Raw genomic sequence first — 19,888 nt, forward strand, 5'->3', positions numbered from 1 at the left:
GTGTAGGCAATTAACTACAGCACTGCTATTCTTAAACTTCAGTACTGATTATAAAGCCTATAATGGCTTGGACAAATGTGCTGAGTATAGTGGCATAAGTTTTCCAGTTGCATGTATACAACTATATTGCATATATGATTAGCAGGGTAAAGAGATACCTCTGTTTTATTTTAAATCAGAACATACTTAATATTCAGGGACAAATACTGGCAGTTGCTAAAGTCAGCAAACTGTCAGATTACTACTGCTGGAAACATACAAAAACCCCCATCTTTTCAGCAGCTTGTCGAAATAAAACCAGATGAGTGATTACCTCTTAATAGTAAATGATACTTTTTCAGAGTACAGTCCTTCTGGCACAGGTTCATACGCAGCCCCTACTATCTGCAAAATAAATAATCTACAGTTAGCTGAAGAAAAATATTCCATTATTCATTTGAAGATCCCCTAGGATAAGTATTGTTCCTTGAAACAACCTGATGGGTATTACATCATCAGTTTTTAAGTTGCAAAACAACTTAGAACACATCTTCTAATGCAGAATATCACTTCTAATCAGGGATCTACATTAACGTACATAATCACTGTAGATCAAAGGGCTACAATACCTGGGTAAGGGAAACATTAAAAAACCCAACATCCAAACAATTATTTAGTTTTATTTATGATCACATCCTAAGGTGTAATACGCTATGCTATAAAAAAATCCAATATTATAGTACACCAAGAAATTTTGTATATCTAAAGGTCCTAACAACAAATAAAATGATAAAAATGTATTAGTCTGAGAGGTAATAATATATTAACACTTAGAAGCAATTTTTGTAATTACAGTGGCAAGGCAGCAATCCATACAACGATAAATGTGCTTATTCACACATCAGACCAGAGAGCACATTATGTTTCTATAACCTTAAAGAGAAATTCTCATGGATCTAGTGAACACATGCAGAAATAATTGGTAGGTTGATTTGGCAAATTCAGATACCTTAGCTGCCAAGGAGAGCATATTGGTGCTGTAAAACGGTGGGTTCAGAGTTGCCATCTGATAAAGGATGCATCCTGCAGCCCAGACATCAGCCTTCTCTCCATACGGCTCACTCTTTACAACTTCAGGGCTAAGTAAAAAGCAATGCAACCCACAAGTGTTTAATTAATCCACCTAGAAGTAGGCTTGCTTTTTTTTTTGTTAAACCACCCAATATTTAGTTAGTCACTACAACGTATTTTCAGAGCACACACAATTACATTCAAAAGGTTGCAATTACTTCCTTTACCACACAAATTCTTAAGTGGAAATACAATTAATAGCTTTTCCACTTCTACCACAGTTCTTCTCACAACACTGGAGGTTTATTTGTTCTTGTCCTTTCCACTAATTTCATGTTGTAATGTCTTTGGACTTAATGGATACAAATTAACTACAGCGTTCAGAACTTGTTTACAATAATGGCATTTCAATAAAATCAACTAGAGAACAGATTATTTTATCACACCCTCTAGTAACTCAGATACCAGAAAGAATTTAATAAGATTCCTATATTTAGAATGCTAATTGGTATGATTTTGCTATTAATGTGAGTAATCAAACTTTACTTATTGTATCATTTTCATCCTCTGAAAACTACTGTAATACATTCCCTATGAAGATGCCACATGGATACTCAACAGCCAGCCAATGACAATAAAAAAAAAAAAAAATCCATTGTAAAGATCCATTTAAAGCAAATGGAAGAAGGCAGTAATTTCAGTTTTGACTCAGCACAAAGCAGACTCCACTTCCTTCTGTTAATTTCCTCAGCACTTTTCATAAACCGGGATGATAATAATTTACTTTAATAGGGATATTCTGATGCTGGAGTTCAAGTCTTAGCAGTAAGTAAAGGTCATATCACATAATGTGGTTTTTTTTCACTTAGCATCTTCTCTCTGTAATTATTCAGAGATATAAAAAATACTTGACTCATCCATAAAATCAACTTGAAAACCCACCTGTTTTCCTTTCAGCTTAGAATTTGGAACCACTGTATGAACTTCATGATTATACTACAGATACCTTTGGTAAAATACCTTATTTTGGAACTGAGAGGCGCTGTATAAATTCAATTAATGATATAGTCTGGGTAAAGTATAGTGATAGAAAGTGTGCTGCTGATATGCACAAAGTGCAGAAAACAGATTTTTAAAATAAATGGGATGAGGTCCCTTAGACAAATTATTATGCTGAAGAGAAATTAAGTGATCTTAACAGAACAGAAAGTTAGAACAGATGTCACTGTGGGGAAGTGAGAGACACAGACAGGTCACACATTTCTGGTAAAATTAATCAAGCAAGATACAGATTCCTAGGTGAAAACTAATGAGCAATTTTCCTTGAGTTTTGCTGCTGCCAGTACATGCAACCATAGAGGGGAATACAGGATGTTGAATATCATGTTAGAACAAAACACTATTTCTGTAATTAGACTGCCTTTATTACTCACTGTGACACTAACTCATCAGTGGACTTCGTGGAAATTTCATTATTATGTATTAAATGTGTCTGTTAGAGCAAACACCAGTATTACAAATTACCATATAGATGGTGAGCTCAATAAGGCAAAGCCCCTGTCTTAGTATAAGTTCTAAGCATGCTCCTATTCAGAAAAACGAATCTGACTTGAATTTTACAATCTTTCATTCCAGTGATAAATTTCATGCATAAAGAGACATAAAGTTTTACAATATTATTTTGAAATAACTAAAGAATATTCAAATCCCATACTAAGATTATGCAAGCCAAAATCTGTATAAGTATGCAAAAAGTTGCATAGCAGTCACAGAAAGAATTAGCTGAATACAATCAGGAGAAAAGCAGAAACAACCATGATCTGGCCTGCAGAATCTTGTATTCATGAATAGCAGGGAAGAACCTAACTTGATGTCCAGAGCAAACAGCAGCCCATTAGGCTGATGAATAGGAAAAAATTATTTGTTACTACTATGATTTGGGAATCACAGGAAGAATACAGTGCTGACAGGATTGTAGTTTTAGCATGGTTTCACACAAATGCATAATAGCTGGAAGTTGATGAAAGACTTCATGTTCTAAACACATACCTAATCCTTTAGTCAGAAGTGTCCAATATTTAGATCATTAGGATGCACAATACCTTCAATACTGTCTCATGCTTAAGAAGTACTGCAAACTACTGAAGTTATACTTATCTAAGATGACCATGAAAGTTTTATATAAAATCCTATACTTATTCGATGCTATGCTTGCATGGCTAATTAATTCTGTAATTTAGATTTTAAAATAGAATTTTCAAATATTATTTATTTACTTTTCAGAGATGTAGTAAAATCCCTCACCATGTTCTACAGGCTTGCCTCACCATCTGCTAGTTAGAAATGTGGGTGGGGTACAGTACTTGTTGACTAGCAAAACAGTTCTGCAGCCGAGTTGCATCTTTTGGATCCACACTGTTGAGGGATGCCAAGCAGAGAAAGTACCCAGTTCTGCTCCTGTACACTGGCACCCACAAACAGGAGGGTGGTGGGAGTACATATGGTTTGTCTAAGTGAGTTGACAACTGTGTATAAACTGTCACTGTCTGGTCAAGACCAGAAAGAATTACTAGAACCAGACTCTGCATTTTATTCCATAAAACCCCTATAAAATAAGTCTTAGCCACAAACACTGAAAATAAATTTTAAAACGTAGCATTGGTATCACCTTTTTCTGGTATATTCGTAAAGGCAGGATTCTTCGTTTCTTAGATTAAGAGATCTCAATTGACTAAAATAGGACGGTGGCACTAATTGAATTTTTAGCAAACAGATGTCCACATCATAAAATGCATTCAGTGTCAAAATAAAATACATAAAGGGAGAAACTCTAAGAGCTGATAAATTGCATTTCCATTGCTCCAAGGGCTGATCATACTGCAGCGAAGCAGCAGTACTGATGCTATACTCTACGATATCCAGAGTCTTCGATATTAAAAGAGGCAGCAGATACTTATACAATTAGTCATTTAATTCTTGCAGCTAACATATTCAAGATAATCACCACAGTATTCCTCTAGGTCTACAAATCACTGCTTATTTCCAAATTACATATTCAAGCTGAAAAAGCTTACTTCAGCAGCATTATGTTTACTATAGGAAAGTCCTTCACTAAACAAACATCCATAGCAAAAGCAAGGCTAAATTCTTCTAAATGGAAGACACATAAATGTATCCACAGAATAATATTCCAAATTCTCAGCATCCTCAAACAGTCAGTTTTATAAGTATTTCTCAGAAAGGTCACTCTTGCTCAACATATCAGTGTTGCCTTTATATTTAATAAGTCTTCCATGCCAACAGCCTTAACATGAGTCTTGAATTTAAGCCATTGCTTAATCCCAAGAGTTATCTGGGTTTTTTTCCTTCTGAACTACTTCTACAAAATTAATCAGGTATTTTAAATAAAGATAGCTTTCCATGCTATCCCACATGTTTAATTAGGAATTTAAAAAGAGAAAAAAAGAAAAAAAATCAGATTTTGTCAATATCTGTGCTACTTGTAAAACACTGAACACATTTCACCAAATCATCTCTACATGGTCTTGGAGATATTTTTGCAATCAAGCGTTCATTTATAATTTTGCTCATTTATGTTATTTTGTCATGTCACTTATGAATACTTTTTACAGAAATTTACTGTCTCAGTCTGAATCTGCTAGCACATACTTATATGAAAGATTACTATCCTCACTGGATTAGCTCATGTTCACAATAGTTATTAGCGGCTAGAAGTTCCAAAATGAAGGAAGAAGTCCTGAATTTGGAGGGGGAGGAAGGGAGGAGCTGAAAGAAAGCCATTTTTCAAAACAGCGTTAATTTTCTAGATCTTCTAAAGCTTCTAAGAAGTATTGTCAATACTATCAGGCTGAATTTACATGGGATTTCCCAAGCTGCACAGAACTTCGGTAAATCACTCGTGAGTTGTCTTAGTACAGTGTTATCTGGTTTATCCACATGCTTCTGACAGGTCTAAGAACAAGGTTGTATATGTCACCTTACAGTATGAGGAGTATTGTCAAATGAGACATGAATTCAACTAGACAGTTATGTATTAATTAAAATAAGAGTGATTCTTCAAGACTAACTCCCAGAAGAGGTGATGGTTATAAACAAATAGTAAAATAATAAGAAGCATAAACTACTGCAGAAGATTTTAACTATAACAGAGTTATTGCTTTTAGTCTTTATCATTCCTCCAACTAATTATTTAAAGTTTGATGGAGATTCCTGCAGTTGGTGGTGGTTATACAAACACTCACGCCTAGAAACCATACCTAGTTCAGGACGCAACCCAAGCTGGAAATATTTGTAGGCTAGCAAAGTATCTAATATGCTTATCCCACTCTTTCTTCCCTTCGATATTGATTTCTTGCCACTGTTGGAGACAGGACAGTAGGAAAGTTTGCTATATACTGATAAACTTTTTTTATTATTATTTTTTGTGCCAAATACTAAAAGACTCTGTGCAGCTTCTATTAGCTTCAGGCATCTTTGTGAAGATACCTATAAAATAATACTTGCTGGCAATGGATAGCCTTTTTAGTTGCTGGCAGAACTTACACACACCAGAGGATGGGATTTACATCATCTCTCCACTGATGCCACTATATAGATACCACTGTATATACATTTATGTCAAACTATTCTCTTAAGAGAAGGTTGCTGGCTCATCAAAAGACTTTAACCTTTTGATATGTTCAGGATTATGCTGAAAGACTTCTGCTATATAAGGAACAAAATGTCTAAACTCCCAAATTACCAAACCCTGCTTTAGTGTTTAGCTCTGTGTTAAACAAATCTCTGCACAAAGTTTAGGTCAAGCTGACTCTCATGTCATCAGAACTGATGAATGAAAGGACTTCTAATCAAGGGAACCAACCTTGGGAAACAAAGAGCAGATAATTATATGAACACCATTATCTAAATTATGCAGAAAAAAGCCTCCAAATGAGAAAGTTCTGGCCGCAAGAGGAGGCAAGCTGATAAGGTGTTGCAACCCACAGAAAATTGGTTGAAAGTAGGACAAAGGTAATTGTGGCAGTGGGAGATTGTGACCTCTGACGCAAATAGCACCCACCACCACCTTCCTGATAGAGGGCAAACCCATGCTTGGGGGGTATGCATACTTAATAAAAACTTCAGTAGTGCTATCTGAGGGTGCACACTTGTTTGCATTAGAAGTGAGAAAGTTGTAACCAATCCTGTACGTGAATGAAAATGTATATGTAATACACTACGAATGTGCAAGTATTCTGCTGTATACAATGTGTACCCTCGAGTAACTTGGTGAGCACACTCGGAGGAAACATTCCCCCATGCTCCCAGTGCTGTAATAAAGAATGCCTACCTTCTAAAACTTCAAATCGAGTCTTAGAGGGTTTTTCTCTGTGACCGATTTTATGGTATCATTTTCCAGCAACCCAAGTGGGACACTGCTATTGAGCATCAGTGGATCTGTGGGATCGCAGGAATTCCAGCCAGCACAGAGGGATTCTCAGGGTAAGACCTCCAATCCCCAGACTGAAGGCTCCAAAGCAAAGTTCCCCTGGAAAGATGTAAGGCATTCTTCCTGGTCTGGGATACCTGCCCAGAAGTCAAGGTCAAAGTTGTGCTGGGTTGGGTTATTGAGGGCTCTCCTGAAAACAATCTGTTTGGTAAAATTTCTGCTTGACATACTAGAGTAGATATGTATATTTCTGTCTGGTATAGCGTACTCTGAACATCTGAATATATTTATATACATGTATATTGTTACAAAATTTTAAGCATGCTAAAAGAAAATTGGCATTAGTCAGTCTAAAGCAGGTATTTTAAAGAAAACAAATAGGGGGTGATTCTGGGGAAAATGTAACTAAAAGCATCCTAATTAAATACTGTAATCAGTGGTGGCCATTGTATAAACTGGATGACAGGGGGAAATGGCCAATGAACGGCACTTTGAATTATGTTACAGTTGATGTTGTTTTTAAGACAAGAAAAGAAATGGGATGAAGTTTTACATGCTGATATGTTTTTCACTTTAAAGAACCATTCTGAATGGCAAAAAGAGTGTGATATTAATTTACCTCCCAGTGATTCTTCAGGTCTTGGCTTTGGAAAAGGATAAGAACAGGCCTTTGAAAAGGTGCTGCTCTGCTTGTAGTATAGGACAGAGATGTTTAAAATTATGTGAACAAAAGGAGGAGGAGGATATTGAATCAGTGACTGCTCCTGAGAGACATTTGAGACCTAGAGACAATGGGCCTGGGGAAGCAGGGGAAGCAGTAATGGGTAATCATCAGGAGAGCGGACTAGGACTGGGAGCAGAAGTTTTTAGCCCAACAGCAGGTTGATGCAGGCCAAACAAGGGGAAGTTGTACATGCTCCCCTCCACCAGGTTGTGGGAAATGAAGGACGCATTACAGCGAGGGTCCTGTTTTCAATAACAGACTTGAATAATTGGAAAGCAACCACTGGAAATTACAGGGATAATCCCAAGAAGGTCGGTAGTGCTTTTGAAATTATGGTTAAAACACAGGATCCAGACTGGAAAGATACAGAGGCAATAATGCAGGTTTTGTCTGACAGTACTGAGGAGGAGATGACTTGTCAAGCAGCTAGAATACATGTGGAAGCTCAGGTTAACGCATGAACTTTACGAGGAACTGTGGAGCATCATTTCCCCTCCGTTGATCTGAACTGGGACACGAATATTAACAGACCCAAGCAACTTTTGACTCAGTATCAGGAATGGATTTTGTTAGGAATTAGAAATGCTATGCCTTAAAGCAATAAACATGTCTAAATCGTATGAGGTTAGGCAAGACAGAAAAGAGTCCTCCACAGATTTCCCGAACAGAATGAAGGAGGCAGCCTGCAAATATACAAATATTGATCCTTAATCAGAAGAGGGGCAAAATCAATTAGCTCCTCTATTTGTGGGGCAGTCCTCAGATTATATTAAAATAAAATTACAAAAATTACAAGGAAATGATGCTCGAGATTGGGGAAAGTTGTTGGATGTTCCTGGGATTGCAGATAGAAATAGAGATAGTCAAAAGGAAAGAGTAAATAGTACATTGGTGGTGGTATTAGAGGAAAATACTAGGATCAGGGGAAGAGGCCAAGGATGGGGCGGACCCCTCAAGAGGGGGTCCCTGGCCCAGGCCTTGGTTAGGCAATAATCAATGTGCATACTGCAAAAGGGATCGACACCGCAAACCAGTGTCCACTTAAGAACCAGACCTCCTCTGCACCCTTATCTGTTCCCGATAAGCAAGGAGTGAGGGCAGACCAGAGGAGCCTCTCCATGCAGAACCTCTGCTTAAGGAGCAGCTGGGAAAAGAATTGCCACAATTCACTATAAAAATGAGACTGCTGTTCTCTGACCAGGGATTTATCCAGCAGTGTCTTGAAAACCTTCAGAAGTAAAGACTGCACAGCCTCTCTGGGCAGCCTGTTCTACATTTGACTGTTACAGTGGCGAAAAAAAAAATTGCCTTATTTCAAGTTAGAATCTCTCTTGTTTCAATTACTGTCTATATTCTCAGAAAAGGGCCAAGACCACCAATTTCAGTTCAAAGAATGAGAAAATCAAGGATACGCTTCTGTTTGGACACCATTTCTAGGTTTCTATGAACCAGGTTGCCTCTTTTCCTTTTACTAAACTACTGCAGGGTAATCTGTGAGTGTTTGGAGACCAGTATGAAAAAACACAGATCTACTCTATCATCAGTCCTCTGAATCACAGAAAAAAGGAAGAAAAAAGATAAGGCCGGGGGGAGAAGAAGCTGCTCACCATCAGCGTCATCCCAAAGGAGTGAAAAAGAAAAACAGGAAAGCAGTTGCTCCTTGTCACAATTTTTCTCTGCATAGTTTGCTGTAAGCTACAGATACACATTCGGTATTATAGCTTTATAATTACCACTAAAGGCAAAGGAAGAAGAAACAGGAGCCACAAAACTGACAGTTTGAATAAAGATATTCTGTGAACATTGCTGAAAGCTATTTGCATTTCTCAACTACAAGAAGAATTCAACATGAGCCTTTTGGGGATATTCTGTCTATCCCTTGAGTGATGAAGCTGGAAGAGGATTTTCAATCACTAGTTAAAAAATTTGCCTTCACAGTTTTCCATTTTGAAGTGTATTGCCAAGTAATTCTAAAATAATTTATTACATTGTCTTTTAACTTGTATACATTTTTCTCATTACAAATTATGTTAAATATTTTTGTAAAATATTATATATATAATTTCTTCTTCACAAAAGACACCTTTTTAGGCATCCTAAACCTCTGCTGATGCCTACAGAAAAATTCATCATCTCCACCATTTTTTAAAATGTATGGGAGTAGAGAAGAAATTTACTACCTTCAGTTTGCAGTTTTACAGTGTAATAAATCCTCTTGCCACCAGGTGGGGAACGTAATTTTAAAATGGGTGAAGTCAGCTAAGAGGGGTAACTTTCACATGTATAATTGCTCTCTCAGCAGTGTAATCTCAACAGTTTCATTTTCTAGTTCAAGCATTGCCTGTCTCTGCCCAGAAAAATCCCTCTCATATAATTTAGTCTATAGCGAGGCAAAACCAATATGAGATCAGTGACAGGCCACTAATAATTGTGGGATACAGCAAACTACATGATAATACCTCCCTTCGGTTTTTATTAAAATTTAAAAAAAAAAATGCTGGTTTGATGTGGAAGGACACCTTTCACTGCAAACAGTAAGGTTGTGTAGTCTGTCTCTATCTGATCTGAAATATTAATGCACACTGAGAAATGTGTACAAACAAGATCCCAGTAATAGACCGCTGTAGCTCTCAGCTACATTGTACATTGCTGTTGATTATCAATTTAGAGAAATCACTGACTTTCTGCTTTCTTTCAGCACATATGCAGTGTGTCTCTGGCTAAAACAGAAGCAGATGTTTTATACTCCACCTTTCGGGGTTTTTATTTTACAGTTTTGAAAATAAAGATATAGGCATTCAGTTAGCATTCAACAACTGATCTGTACTTCTTTGAATTTACAAACCTTTAAGTTTTTATGTGTGATAGCATTATACATTATTGCTTAGAGACAGCAAATGTATTAACTTTGAAAAATAATTTATGGCCTCTAGCAGTGTAATAAGTGTTCTAGAACACAAGAAAAACTGCCAGCAACTCACTTCTAATTCACCCATGTCACATATTAATACAAAACAAATGACATTTTTTTTAGTTTACTCTATTGTTCTGTACTCCTATTGCTTTGTTAAACAAAACCAAACAAACTAGTATCTTCTTCATACTTAAATCATTAAATATCCAAGGCAGAAGCATGTTCAGAGCACAAAGTCCTCTTCCCAAATCTATATGTGCAAGGAGTCACTCATACCTACTTTTTTCCCCAGCAAAACTTAGAGCACATATGAAACTGTGAAGACTAAAACAGCCTCACATGTGGTAAAGTGTTTAGGCTGTATATTTGAAAAATATTGTAAGTCAAGATGTTGTTTTGCTCCTGCTCCTCCCAGTCACTCTTTACCACTGTCTGCTCTGCTATGCCAGCACAAGTAACTCTACAGCTGCATTATGCATCAAACTAAAGATCTGATAACGCCTGAAAAATAACCTAAATAATTTTTCAGCCAGGTCAGTTCTCTAATCTAGCTCATCATCGTATGTTTAAGTAAATGCTTGTGCTGTCCCGGGAGTGGTATGGCTGTTTGGGGAGGGTTTTTTCACAGTTGGGTATTTTTTCCTTCAATCATTTGGAGTTTATATCACACTCCTAAAACCAACTGGTACTGGCAGAAATTTGGGAGGCTTTTTCTAGGGAAGAGAGATACCAAATGCAACTGCTAAGAGGCCAGCTTTAGAAATATAAAAGCAGCTTCCACTGAAACACAACTTTCAGTTTTACTCTTAGTTCACAACGCTCAACTAAAACTTTTTTTTTTACCTTTGCTAAGTGAAAAAAAAATTAGTCACTCAAAATATAACTAAACCAGGAAAATGTGTAACAAACTTCAGCACATTTCAGTTCCTCTTTTTGAGCATAAAGCCTATATAAAAAGCTGCTGAAAACAGCAGAAGAATTTTATTGTGAGGACTTTTGCGTTCATACTCAGAAGCAGAAGACCAGCGAGGTACATTCAAGTACTACATGTTCTCCCATCTTTAAACTGCACTTTTTCTGTAAGAGTGTATATCTCTGGCATCATATATTTATGTGACAGACTTTTCTCTTTTTTTGTGGCATTTTCACTGCTTTTACATGTATGAATCTTTAGTGCTAGTGAAAACAAGTTCGTTCTGAATGTCATGGAGCAGTAGCAAAAAAGCATGTCATTGCATAAGAGTCTAGCTTTACACCTGAGGGATGCATTTCACAGATGTTCACCACATATGCTGCCCAAGAGACATCCATATCTAAATGTTCTCATCTTCAATACACTGAAAACAATGTCCTCCAAAAATTCCCAGATATGGCAATTGCCTACTTGCTGGGGCACCACTGGGCAATTTCAGTGTCTTCTGCTTAAGTATCAGTGGCAGCAAGCAGAACAGAAAAGCTGCCAAGAATTCTTGTAATGTAAGAGGGTCATATGTACTTGAAAGCATGGAAGAAATCAATACAACTTTGTTCAAAAATAGTTATGCTAGAAACAGTGTTCCTAGCTGGATAAACCAATATATGCTTGATTTGACATTGTGGAACAATGAATTACATGGTGAAACAAAAGTATGACAGTACCTGCCTTATGCTATATAAACTGAACTAACTTCTCTACAAGTATGAACATTCTCACTGATTTTTACATATGTATGCGGTCCATGTCTATGCATGCCCATATATATATGTGCATACATATATACACACTACTACTCAAAGATACATTTTGGGTCTCTAGAATTTTCCAGCCAGATCAGTACTCTGAACATTTCATTTCAGAAATTCAGCAGTTTTGGAGCACTTACAGTGTACAGTACTATTAACTTATGTTGGCAACAAAAACTGGGAGAACGTTCAACATAATGCAAGGGCCAAGGTTATCAATATTTAAGTATCTTTTAGAAGCAGACCACAAGTATTGGAGTTTCATGGCCTTCTGTCTGCATTTATCCCAAACTGAAGGTTTTCTATAAATTTTTTTAGAAGTATCTATTTGCAATGTTTTTTCCCCTCATCAGATACAATGTGTAGGCATATTAGAAAAATATCCCATAAAGATCCAATTTAGTTTGAATTTGGCCTTCTTGTCTATCTGCTCTATCTGTTGATCTGGAAAAAACTTGCTGGGAGTCAGTGTGTAAAACTACTACATGTTTCTAGGCCTCCACATTTTTAAAAACTTGTTTCCAGGACAATTTTAAAAGCCTTGCAGGCTCTATTAGAAAGGTGATGTTTCTAGCAAGCTGCTTCTTCCTTCAGTTTCTTATTATTACTGAAGAATGTAATGAAGTGTCATTTCACACTGTAATGAAAATAAACTCAAAATGTGCATATCCATTTCAACCTTCTTATGCTTCTGAATTTTCAAGATTATCGTATGCATCTCTGAGTAAATTATAAGGACAAATCAAAGTATCATTAATATGTAGTTTAGTGCTCCATACATACAGAGCCCCTGGGAGGCTTAAAACAGAAAAACACATCAAAGTTCTCATTTACACCTATTATTCCTTCAGACACATCAAGGAACAAAGTCTAAAACAACAGGAGGAAGTGTAAGCCAGATTCTGAAATTTACAAAGTAAGAATTCCCTTCAATGTGATTTTTTATTTATACTATTAAAGGCAAGCATCACTGCATGGTCTACACATCTGATGTTCTTATTCATAGAAAAATATCTAGCAGATTGTCAAGTTGTCAGTTTTAAACAGAAATGCTGTAGATAAATTGTATCTGTAAGTTGTGGCAAAGTGCTATCCACATACGTAAAAGCTGCAACACTCATAACACTCACATTCTAAAAGGCACTCATAACATGCATCTGACAGATACTTCTAAGAATTGATTCCTTCCAAACAGGAATGTTTTCAAGTGAATTATAACGGCAATTTCTTATGAAATGCTTTGAAGAATTGCCTTAAGTCTGTAACTGTACAAATAGCTCAAGAAAACAAAAAGCTTTCTTCCTTTTATCTATGGAACAGAAATCTGAACACTTAAAAAATGGTAGAGATTTTGCTTATTGAGCTATTTGCCTTTCAGAGTGAACTTCATTCAGTGTCTTTGTCCAAGTATTCAAGCTTATCAATAAACTGCATGAATAATTAAAATTGAAAGGGAGACATGGAAAAATAAGTGTCTGCAAGAAGATGACCACAAGCAGTAGCAAATCCAATTCTACAACAACTTTAAAATAAACCTAAATCTTCAATAATTGATTTCATATAAGGTGTTAATTTCACTTAATTTTTTATGTTAGATTTATGCTAACATAGTGCTCCAGATCCCTCTGTAGCAAACGGAGAGAGACAGGCACATCAAGTGGTTGATTCATTTCATCCTAAAATAGCTGTTTAAGACAGACAGGATGAAATTCATTATTGAAGTGCCTATTTTTTTCCATGGTTTTCAACAACCATCTAGCTGCTTGACTTGAATAAGATGCCTAGTTTTTGAAGGACTACATATAAGCAAGTTGAATCCCAGCCACACAAAGACTTGTTTCTGACAGTAACTTGTTTTCCACAGTTAGGTATGAATTAGATGACTTCACAAGTATTTGGATTTTCTGGAATCTACTATACAACATAATTAACTAACTACTTTTCTGTCTAGCAATCACATTCAGTATGGATTAAATGGTTAAAAAAAACCCCAAAACCCTACACACAACAAAAAGAAAGCAGGCAGCTGCAGATTTTACCTGAATAAGATGGTGGTTTCATTGTCTTATTTTACACAGAATTTAAAATTCCCAAATCTAAATAAAGTCTGTTGATCCAGACGCCTGCAAAAGCCCTCATGAAAGTCAGTAGATGAAATATGCACACAGGGTCTCTGTAGATGAAATATGCACACAGGGTTGTAACATAATAATCTAGGCAAAACTTCTTACATACTTTAATATTAAACAAAGAATTCATTGCTTGATGGCTCACAAACACCAGCTGAAAAAATAAGGCTACATGGGAAACTAAGCAAAGACTAAAGAGAAAGAAGAGGTTCAAGATAGCACCTCATTCTGACCAGCTCACTCATTAACCACAATAATGGGCACCCTTGAGAAACAGACCAGAAGCAAAATACAAGTAACGTAAACTGAACAGTCACACGATCCTGTGATGAGAATAACATTTATTTTCACAGTTTTCTTCCCTAAATTGTCTTTAAAATAACTTTTAGGAATAAAATAAAGCCTTTAACAACTCTTCCTGAGATAGCAAGTACAAAGTGAATACCGTACATGTTAATTTGTAAAGAGTAATCAACAAAATCTGCCAACAAATTACATTTACAACACATTGCTGAATCTCCCAATTTAATAATTGGGCACTTTGATCTCTATAAAATACATAGTCTACTACTGCAGTTGGGATCATATAGGCAATTCACCGCTTCATCCCTGAATAACACTGTACTACCTCTTCAGTCATAAAATCACTGACCTTTGCTTGTGCAGCCCAAATTGTGGAGAGCCTAGACATTAAACAGTAACCCAGGAGAAAAGCTTGCTTCAGCTGAATAAACAGCAAATATAGATGTATACGTTTGTCTGAAATCATGGGGTATTTAAACGCAACATCCTTATGACATTCCTGTTAACAATGGCCATCCATAACCAAGAAGTCTGAGAACTCTAGCTGCGAAGATGTCAGTTGCCAATGTGAGTAACGTAATTAAAGACAGTTTGACTCCAAATTATTAAACCCACAAAAGCTATTCAAGTATCAGCAAATATTTTTTTTTCCTCTCCCCTCTTTCATTCAAAACAGAATCTTCCCTCACGCCTAGTTAAACAAGACCCTGATAAGTCTAGGGACGCACCTCAAGCAGAAAATATGGTCACTTAGGGTAAGAGAGGAAATGGAAGGAAAGACTACAGGCTGTTCTACATGCAGATGATTCAAACATTTAGAAGGCATTAATGCCCCTTTTTAGTATTTCTTAACCAGATGTCTACCCTATTACTGATTCAAATTATTTTCTTTATTTCAATTGTTCTAGAAGAGTATTAAAAACATCCAGCCTCCTACTTGTTTGTCAGTTCTTGACATGGCTGCTCTTTCAGTCAGATGCCTAGCATACCTCATGCTGCCTTCAGTAATTCTTAGGCCACTGGTGGCCTGCCATTCTTTGAAGTAGACAGTGAAACTACTACTGCAAAAAACAGGAAAGAGAAAAAAAAAAAAAAAAAAAAAAAAAAGGAGAACAGACCCATAAATCCAGTATTAACATTTCTCTGATGAGAGATGACCACTTAGTGCTCTGGTGCTTACTCTAACAATGTCTTGGTATAGTCCAAGAACTCTATTCTGTTACAGCGGCATGTGCTTTCTCTTACTCTTTCTCTTAATACTTTTAAGCGATTAAAGTTATCATAACAACAGAAATCATCATTCTGTGCAAAAATCAGCTGTGAAAAAAGATCCAAGAAATAACATAAAAGAGATGGAACAAACTGAGGAAAAACTAAGGCAGTCTGAACAATCCTTCACAGAGCTTTCATATCTGGCTACTATGAAAAAGCAAGCAGCTGAACAAAAGCCACACCAGAAACCAAAGGCCAAGACCCAAGTGAAAACAGGAAATAGCTTTAACTGACCACCAAAGACATGGTAAAACAGCAAACACACTATTAAGTAAACATTAAAGACAGCAAGATGACATATAATGTCAGTAGAAATTGAAACAGCACACCATATACTGAGCACCAAAGCAAAGCAGGACAAGTAATAGCAAAGATTTAGAAATAGTAAGGATCTGCCAAGATACCAATACAGTTGACATCTAAGATAGAAGAGAATGGGAAAAAAACAGAAGCAAACCTACCAAAAGTATTCTAAATTCTGCAGTTTAGATGTCATAGTAACATAATTTATCTAAATGTACCTCATTTGATATTACTTAAAAGAAAAGTTAAAAAATAATAATTACAGCAAACAAATACCAATAACATTGGACTAAAAGATATTTACAAGCTTATAAATCAGTTTGATGAAATAACTAATCTTATTCTAATAAAGTGCTCATTCATTATTATTATCTCTTCCAAAGGGATTATAACGTAACATTTAATATATATTAAAGTAATTGTTATACAAGTTTTACAGAAAGGATTCTTTCCCAAAAGTACTTTGTTGATTTATAACCTGCTATGTTGGTAAAATAGTGCTTTTTTTTTTTTTTTTTTTAAGATAGCAGTTTAAATTCATCATGGAGTCTATAAAATTATTACATACTATCTTTTTTTTCCCCCCAAGCATTAAAACAACCCTTTAGAAGCTAGACTGGCATCACTCACTTGTTAGAAAACAACAGAAACTAACCTCTGTGTTTTCACACTGCCTTTCATCAAGAAAACCTCTGCTATAACTTTAAGCTACTTCTAAGCCTTTGTGAGTGAAAGAACTCTTCTTAGGATAGAAAAAAACATCTGTATGAATTAGTCCATGTCACTTCCAAAGTGGCCTGCTTTCTTTTAATCCAAGATTTTTTTGCATTCTCTCCTGTCTAATACTACATTATGTCTTACGGTGAGGACTTTTTTTGTAAAAAGTGGTGGGGACTATTATTTCCATTGAAACATTTTTCCAGAAATAAATACAGATATCTTCATGTCTTCTTACTTTGTTTCACATCATTTCCAGCCGTACTCCCACATATAACACTATGTAATACTGGATGTGGTATTAAGTACATTTCAAATGTGAAGTGACAGTTATCTAGACAAACTTGTTACTTTATTTAACTTTATATAGTTTGTATTATTTGGCCATCTTTTTATAAGGCAATCCCTGTCAGCTACTTAGAATGTTCTTCCTTGAAGTTTACCCAGCTTATCTTTTTAGTCATGGTATGCCCATAATGAAACATAATGTTCTATGCAGAGTTGCACTGTGGTATAGAGACAGTATCACCTGCCTATCCTCAGCTATACTGTCCCTGTGGATTCGACCTCCAATTGCACAGGACTTTTTGCTGACACACATCACCATAAACCTATGCCTAAACTACAGCCACGCTATCACAATTAAATTTCATTGCTATGTTTCATTCCCAGAGTGAATACTTGTATTAATCACCTTTCAGAAGGTTCTCTGATAAAATGCGGTATTAATATACTGAAAGGATTATTTAACTTCTGTTACCTTTCTATTTAAACCAACGAATCCTCTCCAGGAGTCAGCTGTTCCACAAATGTCAAAACTAGTGCAAAACTAGTTTTTCACTAGTTTTCTACCTTCCCTCATTGCGCAGTACCTGAAGTTTCCTGTGCGCTTGGTTATCTAAACACAACAAACTACTGTCACATGACAACATGTACTGCAGCTTATTTGGAAGGTGAACTTAAAAAACTTCTCTTGCCAAAAAATTAAATTGTGTCTCTGCTTGCTATCCATCACCAAATTTTCACAAACATTAGAAGAATCTAAATACTCAGACTTGGTTGAAATTGGTGAAATGGTTCAGAGGCTATTTTTGGAGGAAGAAAAAACTGCTAGGAAAACTAGTTATCAGTTTGATCATATAGCATCATAAAGCAGGCTAAAAATTAAGTACATATGAAAGTACACACTCCCTCATCTTAAATTATCCTTCCCAACACAAAAATGCTTTAAGTGAAAATATTATCATGTCACCAGAATAAGCAATGAGAAAAAACAGCTACTGCAGATCTCTGCATGAAATTATATCACAATATTGATTTATGCAGTGCTGTCACAAGATACAGTTATAAATAGAAGCAGTGACCAGTACTAGAAAAAAAATGTGGTTAATGTAACACAGTATGCAGACTGATCGTGTAGTCCATGAACAGAAACTAAGATCAAGGAATCATTTTCTCCTCCACAGCAGAGGTGAGGTACACAAGTAAAATAGTACCCCTAATTACCGCTGAAATGAGTTTCCTCAAAATGCCACAAAAAGGAAACACCCCAACTTTAGCACAAAAAGTCAAATCTTACATAATGTTGTTGGAAAACTGATACAAAGAATATTTTAAAACAATTATGTTTCAGAAAGATCAAGTTAGTTTGCCAGCTAACGGGTAACATTCTCACTTACTTCTTAATGATACCTGATGGGCTGCTCTTCTTCAGTTTCCCAACAGCTTTTCAAGATCAACCAAGATCTCAAGGAATTATGATGGGATTCTCTATTCCATAGCAATCTCAAAATTTACTTCATTTCCCAGAGCTTTTGGGGTGGGTGTGTGTGTGGGAGGGGGGGTGCGCGCGCGCGTGTGTGTGTGTGTGTGTGTCATAACCATGACTTGGCTAGTTTTGCTTATATCTCTTGCTCTGTTGTCAATACATCCCCTCCATAAGTTAAAATCCATTTTGTGAAACAAAGAAATGGTAGATATACATGAAAGGAAACATCATTCTCTATAACCATGTACAATTTGCTGTGTCTCTTGTGGGGTGGCCTTCAAATAAAAGCTCTGTCACCACTAACTTGGAGCAGATTGTTTCTGGTGACTTATGAGTTGGAAAAAGACTTCAGAATTCATTACCAGTTCCTTAAAGCAGTCTTTTCCTGAATTTTTAATGTATTAAGTGTAAACACATCCATTTAATATATTTGGTATTCTAAACATAACACATTGCTGGATTTTTTAATTCAAGAATATAACCAAATAAAAGGAATTTAATTAGTATGATAGTAGAGTAAAACCTAGTATGAAGTAGAATTAAAAACCATCACAATCACAAAGCACAATTATATAAGCCCCACTCTAAACATAAAACATTGTCTGCTTTTATTTTATGATGACACAGTTTTTTAAAAATTGCACTAGTAAATTGATTCAGTCAATCTCAAATACAAATATATTTGGTATACACAGTGATAAATTTTTATCTGAAGCACTCTGCATAATGCTGCATAGCCTGATTTAAAACAATAAGCATCAGATGCTACTTTTGATGTTTATTATTTTGTTTCGGTACTATATCGTCTGCTCCAAGAAGGGTGGGTCGCATCTCAAACTACCCAGAACTATTACTCTGTCAATTCCGAAGAAAGCAATTTCTGCCACTCTGAAATGACACTGATGTCTCTCAGCTCTTTCTCTTCCTCCTTTCCGTTTTGGTTTTTTTTTTGTGCAGGAACTAATATTGCTGCTTTTGGTAGATAGGCATTCCAAATGTTTTGATTATTTTATCCCCCTTCAAATCTACTTAAATTATACAAAACAAACAAAATCTAGTCCAAGCACTAAGTCTACACGCTCTGACTTCTGTTTCATGACTTGTGTTAAAATAGTCAGTTCACCTCATTCTTTGTGAACAGGTTTCCATATCAAAAAGCCCAGTCACACACAGTACTAGCCAAGTACCTCGAAGGTGGCATCCAGTGCTCTCAGCTGTTTGCAAAGCCTTTTTAACATTCTTAAATTATTATGACATTGGAAAGATTGTAATGCTTTAGCCTATAATTTTAAATATTACTCAAGCATACATCACAACTGTATCCTTGTTCTTTTTTCTGACTACAGACAGGCAAGGATCATGGCTTCCATGATTTTGCCTGTGGAGCAGAACTGACGAGTCATGTCCCAAAAGACCACTTACTGAGAGACTGCAACACGTAAGTAACATTTTATCCTCACACCTACATACAAATAACTGGACAAAGAGGTAGAGAAAGAACTGCCAAAGTCCTAGCTCTGATGTGAACTTCTATGTA

General features: G+C 36.0%; 1 protein-coding gene across 7 annotated transcripts in view; it reads right to left on the reverse strand.

The window, feature by feature from the left end:
• The window catches only part of NEK10 (NIMA related kinase 10), a 116,107-nt gene that overhangs the window by 52,504 nt on the left and 43,715 nt on the right, over nucleotides 1–19,888 (reverse strand). For all 7 annotated transcript variants that reach the window (XR_008747639.1, XM_055806949.1, XM_055806951.1 and 4 more), the window contains 2 exons: nucleotides 989–1,118; nucleotides 314–384 (listed from right to left, as the gene is read on the reverse strand). Coding sequence is in view for 6 of the 7 variants with exons in the window: in XM_055806949.1 (XP_055662924.1) it covers nucleotides 314–384; nucleotides 989–1,118 (201 nt within the window). In the remaining variant the exon portion in view is untranslated. The remainder of the gene's footprint in view (nucleotides 1–313; nucleotides 385–988; nucleotides 1,119–19,888) is intronic.

Source organism: Falco peregrinus, chromosome 5, assembly GCF_023634155.1.
Source record: "Falco peregrinus isolate bFalPer1 chromosome 5, bFalPer1.pri, whole genome shotgun sequence".
Taxonomy (NCBI): Eukaryota; Metazoa; Chordata; class Aves; order Falconiformes; family Falconidae; genus Falco; species Falco peregrinus.